The sequence below is a fragment of the Patiria miniata genome, unplaced genomic scaffold (genome assembly GCF_015706575.1).
Source record: "Patiria miniata isolate m_02_andy unplaced genomic scaffold, ASM1570657v1 HiC_scaffold_3, whole genome shotgun sequence".
Lineage (NCBI taxonomy): Eukaryota > Metazoa > Echinodermata > Asteroidea > Valvatida > Asterinidae > Patiria > Patiria miniata.
In genome coordinates this window covers 5890686-5902783 of record NW_024037069.1, presented here as the reverse complement: position 1 = coordinate 5902783, position 12098 = coordinate 5890686, and the positions used below count along the sequence as shown (strand labels likewise).

The 12098-nt window shown below is 41.2% G+C and overlaps 1 protein-coding gene across 1 annotated transcript; it reads right to left on the bottom strand.

Moving 5' to 3' along the window:
- Positions 1–495: 495 nt before the first annotated feature.
- On the bottom strand, positions 496–10778 carry LOC119738241. The gene is made up of 2 exons (XM_038213035.1): positions 10006–10778; positions 496–3974 (listed from the first exon to the last, which is right to left on the bottom strand). The coding sequence occupies exons 1-2, from the start codon at positions 10243–10245 to the stop codon at positions 3735–3737; spliced, it is 480 nt and encodes a 159-aa protein (XP_038068963.1). The 5' UTR covers positions 10246–10778; the 3' UTR covers positions 496–3734.
- Positions 10779–12098: the final 1320 nt, after the last annotated feature.

Sequence of the window (12098 nt, the reverse complement as noted above, 5' to 3'; positions counted from 1 at the left end):
TATCACTGTAGCAATGGTCATCTATACGAAAAGATGGGCGGTGCTTGAATTTATGGTTAAATAATGATGCATGAGATATATGTATAACAGCCAAAAATGAACTTCTTCATTTGAAACGTCTAGGACTGGTTATGGACTCGTCCTGAGTTCTGAGAGAGGGCGCAATTTTGTCCTACCTAAAGAGAAACCCACCACGAGATCGAGAACTGTCATTGTTAAAAAAAAATGGATAACTTCCAATTTCAATGATATCCGTTGCCTTTTTAATTGCAACAAAAAACCCAACATTTTGATATCATTGCGAGAGGAAAAGACTATAATAAATGCGTACTCTTTGAAATAGTAGATATCAAAAGGTATCTTGGTATCTGTTGAATACGTCCCTGTATTACCTTATCTTTAATTTCCAATCATTTGATGAAAGCAACGGTCAAATTAAGAAGGAAATTCCAAGATGAATCTCTTACGAATTCACTAATTCAAAAATTGTCGTCATAATTTTCATCTCATGGTCTTTTTTCGCCTTTATTCGTTTCCACCGACATCAACTTGAATACATCTAAAGCTCGTCTTGCGAATAATTTAAAGAATCAATAAATTTATCACCAAGATCATAAACTTTTTACACAACATAAATTAGAGCTATGAACACACATTCGAAAAAAAAATCTCAACAATTTATACACATCTTGTATGCAATGCAGCCCAGTACGGATAAGCGCATACTGCTCAATAATTCGGGACCGAGCCAGATACACACACAGCAGGCGACTAAGTGGGAAGGATAAGGTACATACAGTGAGTTTCTTCGATTGGATGATCCGCATACAGTATTTGTTTTCTTTCGGACCTTTCAAAGCATTTTTGAGGTAAACGCAAGGACAAGGAGCAAATCCAACCTATCATGATACTCAAAGTTATCAGACACCGGTGTAGCGTGAATTTAGGACTATATGAAATACGGACTCATTGGTAGTATTGCGCATGCCCAAGTGAAGATAATAAGGGGAGTGACCGGTCACGTGAGAGGGTTTAACCAATTCACAGGAGTCCGATTTCCATATGACACCGGCACTAACTCTTCAATTTTTAAAACCATGACACCGATTTTTCCCCCATGCTTACAAAAATGGTTCCTTTGTCAATTAATTCGCCTTGTTAACAATTGACATGTTTGAAGTACTGGCACTTTTGCCAACAAACAAAATCACGTCGCATGAAAAAATCATCAGTAAAAATCTTTCCGAAAGGAAAACCGAAAAGTAATCGTTCTGCAACCTTCATTTCTCCAGCTGTTTACTGACAACAAACTCTCTCACATTTCATTAGTGATTGCAATGAGAGAGTGCGATAGATTATAGGCAGCTTGAGATTGTGTCGTTGCAGAATGGGTGCGCGTGTCTGTGTGTATAAGCGGTTCCGTACCTCCAATCAGCAACAGCATGCATGCTGGGAAGAAAATCGTTATCCACTATAGTCTTGAGCCAACACGCACAAGGCCAAAACTGCGCGTGCGATACATCACTTCATAACGGCTATATCTCGTAAAAATTATTATGAAGGCAGTCGAATGCGTCTCTCGTATACGAGGGATAGATTGTGAATGAGTGTGTAACGCCTATTCAAAAGATTTGACTTGTGAACACCTGATTTCATATCCAGCCTGCATGTATACCTAATCATACCGAATCATACCACCACTATGTAAGATTGCTTAAAACATTTTTTGTCTTCAAATAAATGAACTATTTCATATAGTTTTGTTGGGTATTATCACCAAGCCCATGTCAAGCATCACAGCTTTCTAATTTTAATTATCGAATAACCAATACGTCATTTATCCTTTGACATTCTGTATTCGTATTTTCAAAATAGATATCTTTTCTGCACAATTATAATCTGCGGTCTCTATATAGCAACACTGTGGCACGTGCTGGTGGGGAGTTATAGCTATTGGGAAACGGAAATCATTTTCAAGCAGTTTAAATCTAATCCAATAAGCTATATCAGTCACATTTACATTGTCGATATAGAGTACATCTTCGTCTCAGTACATTTTATGTACAGTAGTCATTTATATACATTCGGTTTTTTAAATAATAATATATTTATATTTCCCGCCAGAAATTCTGAATAGCAAGGCAATCGTTTCCTTGTAAACTCGTCTTTAACCAAAAAAAAAAAAAAGCCGCATGCAGCTTCACAACCAAAAAGGCAAGTACCAGTAAAGTTCTCAAAATAAATAATACAAAATAGCAATATATACTGACACTGATTACAGTGCTGTTATTACTTTTAGGGTTGGTATACTTTTCTCTTTCCGAGCAAGTCTGAGTGTCATCTGGGCTAGTATCATTAAAAGTGGCTTTGAAAATATACGTGCGATTCTGAAACTAACAACATTTGGGGGAATCGTTTTTAGGTGAAAGACCAGACCGTGGAAAAAATAATAATGTTTGAAAAAGGTCCCAGGAACGCTCAGTATAGATAGAAAATCACATCTCAGGTGTTCTTGTTTTGCTGAACGCTCCTTAAATACACATTCTTACACAGAAAGACTTCAAAAAGGGTACTATTTTGTTCTGGTGGAGAGACACATGTACAAACAAGCACCGTGGCTAATTCACCAAGTGGCCTGATATATCTTTGAGCTACTCAGCCTCTTTCACAAACTCTAACTACTCACAAGACGAGGCCGGCAAAAAAACCCAGGAAAATAAATTTGTAATCTCTATGTAAATAAGAATACATTAGTCATGTGATTTTATTTGAAAGCTCAGAATGACAAAAGAATACGCGGGATTGTTGTCTTTTATTTTTCTCCCCGCTGTGAGAAGAATACCCGCATTTAAAACAAATTAAGTCTCACTGACAACACAACATTTGATGAATAGTCAGTCAAAATCTGCAGCATTGTCGCGGTAGATGCCTGCCCAAGTGGCCGCTGAAGTGGGTGGACGTTGGGTGGAGAGGCATATCGTTTCTCCGCTATCACCGGTCGCAAGCTTTTGTGTTTGTTTGAAGGGTTTGAAAAGTGTTTGCTGCGACTGAATGGACCGGGTACTCACTATGACGATGGCGAGCTGTGAAGGCCAAGGATAAGTTACTCCTTTGCTTGATCAGCGACCGCAGTAAACCCACTCGAAGTCTTCAATTTGCCCCGTCTTGACCAGTCAATTCTTTCCTTGGTTTGACTCTTGTTTTTTTTCCGGAAAAATTCCCGGGCAGATTAATGTCAGTCTATTGAGTTGAAAAGACAACTCGGGGATATACCGGAGAAGTTCCCATGTCAAGGTTGGTGTTGCCGCAAACAAACACACATTGAGCATCGAGTTTATACGATAATAGAAGGACTAGCGTAGATTTTTTAAAAGGAATTCCAGTCGTTTTCATTGTTCTGTTTTTGTTATTCATCTCTAGACGTGTTTCGTGCTGTGCATTGCGGTGCGTTGATTGCCTGGAGGGAGGTGCGTGCAGTGCAGAGCTATATCAAAATGTACAGGCTGAATTCTATAAGTTTTTTTGCGTTTAATTTACAAAAATGTCACCAGGTGGAAACGCACCCCAGAATCCACGGGCCGTGGGACTGGGAGAAGCTCGTTTCAGCTTCCGATTACAGCTGCAGTTCGAAGTCGACTTGTTTATTTATATTTTTGTTTTGTTGTTGTTGTTGTTGATATTGTTGATCAGTACAGCTGGACTTTTCAAGTCTTCAAGCCTAGCGGCGCTCTGGTTTAGCTTGAGCTGCAGACGCCCCGGTTACCTTGGCCCATGCGTTGGCACGATAATCCCTGTAAGCTGCTGCAAGGGCACTGAGTGAAGAGGATATTGGTGGAGTAGGCTTGAGGGCCGTTGATCATGCAGGTCCGTCCCCTGGTCAGTCGGGGCATGCAGACCGCCTTGCCGAGCTTCATGGCGCAACAGTGGTCAGGACGCGGACATTGGCTGTCGGAGGTACACTGCGTTCCCATCGGCTGCAAGAACAAGAAACCGAACGAAATTAAACGAACGTTAATTAAAACACAAAAAAATAACCATTTGTTACCTGAATACACAGGCAAACGACAGGCAACTTTCGTATGTTTTTGCCCCACATTTCATATTTTATGTCACCACTTTACACCAATCTCATTTCAAGATATCTGATCATATCAAAACTAAAATAATGACATTCAGTCTAACCAACGGACCAATCCGGGCACGATGTCACTTTTAACACGAAGGCCCCCTTCAATGGCGAAAGCATTGCGCTAGCTATTGTTCAGATAATCCGTCACGGAGCAGTTGATTTGTACAATAGCGTGCACAATAGTTTCTCCATTGATTGGGGCCTCCGTGATTGTCCACAGTGAACACGTGCCCAGACTCGTCTTGTAAAATCGTGGCGGTCTGTCAAGGCGGTTCTATCCAGCTAGCCACGCAGTACAGGCTAGAAGCGCTGAAGCCCTAATAAGTTAATGAGAGGTGATAAGAAAACCGGGAAATAATTCACTTATCTGAAGGAAAGCGAAAGGTATTGTGTTTGGGCACAAAAGGTGAAGGTGATTGTTCACTTCTAGTGCGTTGATGGACAATGGAAAAACCACCTTGGACCATTGCGTGACCTGTGCTTAGAACACGCCAAGGATTGCACTCGAGATAGTGGGGCTGACATTGAGTTGACTAAAGGGGAAAGCGACAAAGGATTGTGAAACAATAAAATAAAGACGATCTCACGCGTCAGAGCTGCGGGGCAGAGATTTTCAAATTGATTCAAATTTAATACACTGTCGTCTTGCGCGAGAAGGCGAGTATCTGGAAGTCTGGCAGTAATTCAATGGCTTTTTTACGGCCTGTGTGGCGAACTGTCATGGTTGGATAACGGCACGCGTACAGAAAAGAAAATCCAGAAAGATGGGTCTCGTGTTATGCAGTAACTTTTGGGGGATGTAAAATGCATCCAGAATAGATAAGTCATTGCGAATATAACACGGGTTGTTTGTAAAGAGGACGAAGATTATCAAGATACAGATTACATTTTAGCCATGCGTTAATAGGCCTACTAGCCACATGATGATGGGAAAGTCATTTTATAAAATTCACTCCGGAATAGAGTTCGATGACGGTTAGTGAAAGGACAAAAAAGTCTTGCAAATCTGGAATACATTAAGGAATACATTTAAGAATGTTTTAAAGTACCCAAATTTAAAAGGAAAGGGACAACGGGACAGAACCGATTTTGGTGGTTCGACAAGTTACTCACTGTGCATGTATGTCGTCCGGAGAAAATAGTTTAATTCTAAAAATGGTTTAATTCTATACTTGAAACAAAAACGGTACTTTTGGTCTGTGTTCTTAATTGAAAAAAAATCTTATAGTTCCCCCCACCCCCAAAGAAGGATTTGAAATGGATCGTGCATTCCCTGATCTCATGTTTTCAACATAGTGTTTTCACTTTTCCTTAAAAAGGAGGTATGTTTTGTTTATTGAAATTCCACACGAGCTCCAATGCGCGGCGTTCTCCTCATACCAACAAAACAGCGCTGTCAATATTCGGCATCAACGTACGTGCTGAGCGTGTCCTTCACCCGATTGGAATGTTGCTATTTTGTTCGCATGTTACTCCTAAAATATTGGTGACCATCCACTCCATTAACTGCGTGTGTGTAGCCGGATAAAATCGTTAATTTCAAAAGAGGGTCTTTTTTCTTTCTTTCTTTCTTCGGTCGTGAGAGAGCAAGCTATAAGATTTTAATACGAGCTGGCGATTGTGATGTTCCGTAATGACGGATCGATATTACAGCGAGGAATCGTCCAGTAAACATCAGGTGTTACTGATGGACGTTTTACCTTCCGAGTTGTTTTACAGGATGTGTATGTATACATTAAAAATCAATGTGGATGCGAAGGTAGAAGGCCCATGAGCTCTAATGTACTATGCGGCCGCATGCGCGGCCGCGCTGCCTTGGCCTGACGGCTCGCGATCGGAAATATTAATGAGGCGAAAGATGTCTGGATAGTGGTATATGTATTGTGTTTCGTTTGTGTTCGCACAAAGCGAACGGAACGGGGTAAAACGACAATGACAGCAGTTGCAGTCAAAACAGGATTTCCTCTTTCTGGTTTGGTTTAGTCCGCTCAATGTCTTCACTGTATATGGTGTTAAATTTCGAAGATTCGACCATGGGAAACAAGGGGTGGGGTTTCACCCTCCGATATTAACATTGTAACTTGTTACGTTCGACCGTTGAGTGTTTTCATTTTTCATTAAGACTTCTATTACCTCCGCTAAGGAGGTTATGTTTTCTTCGGCGTTTGTTTTGTTTGTTGGTTGGTTTGTCTGTTATTGTTAACAAGATCACTCAAAAAATTATGGACGGATTTGCATGAATTTTTTTAAGGGATGGTTCTTGATACAAGTACAAATCGATTAGATTTTCGAAGTGATCCGGATCTGGGTCTGGATCCAGGATTGTTTAAAAGGATGCCCTAACATTTATGCGAGTATTTCTTTTGGGTGTACTGACAATATGGCGGGGAATTGTTTAGCCTGTCGGAGGTTTGCGCTCTCTGAGTACTTTGTAGTTTTAACTACGACTATGCTATTGCCAATAAATTAATAAGGGTAAAATAAGTGTTTTTCGATCTTTGTTTGTTTTGCACGGATCTACAAGAGCATAAAGCTAGAAATTCTTTTCCTTGCCTGAATTTGTGAACGGTCAACTGAAATTCCTCGTAGGCCTATGGGGGAAAAGCTACGAACTAAAACTGAAGTGAAGACCAACCTCTTCTATTTATACGGCATTGGGAGGTGTTTACATTGGTTGCTAAGTGGACAGATATACGCCGCGGCTTAAACGAAAATAGCGGAGGTAGATGTCGGAGGTGCGCCCGTGTCACGACAACTAATCCCCGTACCATCCCTCTGTTATCAACAGACAAACGCCGTAATAGTAAAAGCACACAGAATATTTATCATCCATCCATTAAAGATGGGCAGGCTTCTTTGGACTCAGCGTTTAATAGTAAGTGTCTATATTGACTCAACAGTGCGCGAAAAATATTGAGAAACGAGTATATAGTCTCCGAAAGAAACTTATAAAAACGGGTTTGTGGTGACATGTCCTAAAAATTAAGAACCATAAAAAGTATCTCCTTGAAAACGTCAGTTATTAAATTGACTTGACCTCCTTAGATAAGGATTGGAAAGGTTGAGGTGTCTTTATTAAAACTTCTTCCAATATGTTCACTTCTAATTAAAATAGAAGAAGGGGGAGGAAATTGAGCGGAGATGATCCAAGAGGTTTTTAAATTAATGCACTGCTGGCCAACTGGCGTGAATGTAAACCGTACCTAAGTACGGGGAATGCCGGGGACTTTTGACCCAAATTAAACCTGGAATCGAGCTGGACTTTGGGACTGTTGAGAGTCCGGTGCGCGCCAGGCCGCCGAGGGGGTCGCGAAGCGTCATCGTCCGCCGAGCTGTTGGGTAACAAACACGGCGAAGTCTCGACTCCACTCTCTCGGTCCTGATTAAGCCGTCATTCACACGTGCCAATCACTCGCGCAGGCCCGGACTTCCGAATTAACAGCGGATTTCTCATCGGCACGACGGGATTATGACATTGGCGAGGCGAGGGGTCGTCCATCATGCCGCCCGGCATTATTATCCGATCGCGTCGAGCCTGTGCTAAGCGATCTTCACTGACAGACTTGGAGGACAAGAGTAAATGAGACAGTTTCTGTCATCCAGTGTGTTACATACAATCGTGGTGATGTGTGACCGTAGTGGTTTGTTAATGGCGGATGATCCACTAAAACCCTTGATTGCTTTTGCCTGATCGAGGCCGAAGGACCACTTCTAACATATCAGTTTTACCGCATGCCTCGTGTTCCAGATGTCGTTTTCATTGGGAAAAACGTCTAGCTTTTAACACTTGAGCTCTTTTTGATTTTTTGTCACATCTTTGTTTTCACTGCTTTCTTTAAATCAACATCGAAATGACGTTTAGATATTTTCAATCTCACAGGTTAATGTTAGTGTTTTCTAAAGAAGTGCAGAATGTATTATTTATTCAAAGTGGATGTTTCAAATAGAAAAATCCGAACGCTCAAGCAATGTTTTTACTTTTAGCAAGAAGGTTTTGTGCATCTCGGTTTGGACTACCTGTGGGCCTAAGCTATTGGACACCCAATGTTGTGCACATTTTGGACACAATTGTTTTATGCAAATGTACGGAAAAGCATGAATATTCAGCGACCTGAAAGACTTGATAAAATGAAATATGCCAATGGGCCAAAAGCCCCGCTTTGTCTAAAACGAAATCGTCAATAAAATATTTTTTTTCTGTCACGGTAACTTTCGCTTCAGCCGGATTCTTACCGACCGTTACTAGGGCCATCAGGGATATGCAAGGTAAATTCCTCAAATCACCAAAACTTTCACTCAGACAAAAATGTGGAAAATGTTACCCTTCACGTACAGCCAAACCACTTGTCGACTTGCGAAACCTATTTCTAGTGGTTTGGCAGTAGGCCTATATATACTGTCTTAATACCGCCTGTTTAACTGTGACCTAATTTCATCGGTAAATTGACCTTTATTCTAAAAAGGCTTCACTGCTAGTGCGCTCAGCTTTGAGTAGGTCAACACAGCCACAGATTTGTGACGACACTTGGGCATGTAAACATTTCAACATTTTGAGGTGGAACATAACTCCTGCAAAAACAAAATTTATTACGGAGTATTTCTTTTTTGTTCCAATGAAGTTGCTAAGAATTCGAAAGTATATAGTGTTTAACTCCAAAAATTCGCAAGCACCTCTTCCTCGATTTGTTTCCATATATATGCAGCCTTTTGAAATTAGATTTGAGTAGTTTTACTTATTTTTTAAGAAGCTAAAATCAGTTAAAATCAATGCTGTTTGCTTTCAAAAATGAAAAATAAAATCATGAGTCACCTTTTTTTATTCGAATGCGAATGTTGAAGAACAAAAGGCTATTTGGCTTTTTTTTTACGCAAACTGTGCCTCATCCTTCGTGCAAGGACTGCGCGCGTCTTCTACCCTCCTGGTAAATTTTCAATAATTAACGGCGAAACAAAACGTGTCGCAATTTTTTTCACACTCTCCCGAACTCGTGCTGGGAGCATTTTGAGACCACGACGAGAGGAATCAGGCGAAGATTACAGACGCCGACAGACAGTTTCTCTTTCAGGCCCCGGGAATTGAACAGACCCGGTGCGTCAGGTGTTCAACTAGGTTTCATTAGCAGTCACGCGAGACAAGGTTTGTATTTACTACTCGACCAATCTATGCCTCGCGGGACATACTCCCGAATACTTCCACGTACATACACAGAAAAAAACCCACACAATGAAAATATAAAATGTTGGCTGGGATACAAAAAAACTACATAGCAAGGAGATAATAATCATGTTAGCCCTTGGTAGGTCCAGCGCACAAACGTATTTGCCAACACGCCTCGTTGCCGCAAATACATTCTTCATTATCTTGCAACGTCCGCAAGTGACTCTTGACTTTGAATTTATTTTTACAGTAAAATCTAAATAATATTAAAAACTGCTGGGAATGGCTTGAACAGTGGATTTTCATTTTTCTAATCATACCCGTATCTAATATACAAGATTTGATCCTTTTCAAAAAAATATTGTGTCCCCTACAGAAATCATACACCAATAAGGTTTTGAAATTACGTTGACGGTTTTGTTTGCTATTACTGGGACGCTTCGATGCTTTAGCGCCATCGCACGTGCGTTTTGTGAAGCTCTGGACATGCATGCAGTAAGCTGAGAGCTTGTGTGAAATAATTAAAACGAACTCTGGAACGTCCCAGTAACGGTGGAAATAATAGCCACTCCACTAATCACAAGGAGTGGGCTATTGGCTAGAGTCTGAAACGCACCATCGTGCGTGGATGCCGGTAATTCTAGCAGTTCTCTAAACCAAGAGATAAGGAGGTGCAACAAAAAATTGCAACATTACAAAACTTGGAAAAAGTACTCACCACTCTGGGGAATCTCTTTTCGCGGTGGTGTAGCTGATCCAGGGCGCCCAGTACAAAATCTGGCACAGTCCTGGAGTAACGGAGGCGGAACCAGTCCCGATTGTGGTAGGGCCTCCTGGGCTGCAGCTCCGTTTCCCCGCCATCAAAGGGTTTAGCACTGACACCTGTTAAGATGGTTACTAGTAGAACTAGCCAAACCATGCCACTGACTACCAACATACTGTCCAGTTTCATGTTCATGGTCTCAATCGCCTTATCTCTTTGCAGTATACTCTTCTCGCTTTCCTACAAGTTGTCCTTCTCGGACTTCTCAAAAGTAGACAATCAAGAATGTGTCCTTGCAGGTCTTTTTTTGGTCGTCCAGATTACCTCGCCGTCTAATTGCAATGTTTTTTTTTGTTTCGCGCACTGAGCTGTGAATTCACCAAGGGTATCTTTCTTCTTCTGTCTGTCGAGTATCGGCCAACGAGTGCCAGTCACCAACTGAAGGTTGAGCGGCGCACGCACTGCCTTTATAAGCCTGGGCATGCGCGGGCGTGCATGCTTCCGTCGGAAGTAGAAGTACCACTGGTTGATGGGCTATTTTATCTCAATCCAACCACAGCCGCTATTTCGCTCTTGGTAGGCGGTGCTTTGTCCATCATTGAATCACATAGCGCGTTCACGCACGCGCTCACACTTCGCCTCCTCGTGTAAGCAAATCATATTACCCGTATATCACCACGGGAATGAGATTGATGGCGACAACGACTGGAGACGAGGCTATAAGCAGGGTTGATTTTTTTTTATTGACAGCTTTCATCTTGCAAACGGCATTCCGTATCGACGTTGCTGTCGGGTCGCCACAAGTGCATGGATGGGTGTGGTGACAGATGATCAAAAAGTGAAAATTATGATTCATATTTATGATTTATGTAATTCATTTTCGGCTCATACAGGGGGTTTTAAAGAAAATTTATTCGTTTTATTAATACCAATTGTAATTTTCCATGGATGAAAATTTAATACCAATTTATTCAATGTACTTTTAGACTTCTTGCAGCTGCGTTCAAGACTTCCGTAATATCAAAATGACAGCTACTTTGTAGTCTTAACTTTTGATTGAATCAATTCTGACAGTCTGAATCACCCTTTAAGGAACGCAACACCTCATGCCACTGTGTCTGGTTGACCGAGTCCAACCGGGTTACAAATTGTATTCAACATAGGGACATGATACCCCGGCAGTAGTGTGAAGCGCACATCACCCACTCCCACATCCGAACGGTGTCGCTTTTCAACATCGGCGAACCAAGTTCCGACGACAAGTTCACATCACCACAAACAAATGTAAATAAACTAGAGGAAAATGTGGCACAATTGAATGCTTATTATATCATCCTTCAAAAAGAAAATCACATGGATTATCCAATCTGGAACACTCAGATATTTTAATTGTAAGATGAAAACATATTTTTGTTTTAGAGAACTTTACGAGTCTTCTCATGGGTGTTGGTCGTCGACAGTATAAGGAATGTCATAATCAGGTGAAGGGTGCCCGGCGTTCTGAAGTAAAAATCATTTTTAAGAAACTTGCATTGAAAGGTTCAAATGTTCCCCATATCCATGTGTATTATGAATCCAATGTTCCCCCACGCGTATCATAAATCGTACACATTTTAAATATGTCACACGTATGAATCGTAACGTTCGGAGCAACTTGTGTTCATTTCCGACGGAAACGTTTAAATTTCATTAAAATAGAGGCGACTTTCTGGATATGCCTTTTTGCCGTGAACATTTGGATGAGTACGCGTGTGTGCGCATAAGGGCAAACGCGCATATGCCCTTCTGCCAGGCACGCGAGGAAATCATGTAACGAAAAGATTACCTCGGTGCAATGTTCGCAGTTCGTCAGCCATGCATTGTAATTAAAAATAAATTCAGTTGTATTACAAAGTGCTGTCTGCTATACATCGAAGGACGGTAGGGGGAAAAATGAAATAATTTCTTTAAATTGATTACATCGTCAGACAGGTAAATTCGAATAAAAATCAAAGAGTACCACAGGCGCTAATTTGTGACCATCTGGAAGCACAGTCCTTGTGGCGGAT

Excerpts from the sequence above, each read along its gene's own strand:
- LOC119738241 (XM_038213035.1), bottom strand. The coding sequence starts at position 10,245 with ATGAACATGAAACTGGACAGTATGTTGGTAGTCAGTGGCATGGTTTGG. Across the intron at positions 3,975-10,005 it reads AAAAGAGATTCCCCAGAGTG|CCGATGGGAACGCAGTGTAC; the intron begins GTGAGTACTTTT and ends TTGTTCTTGCAG.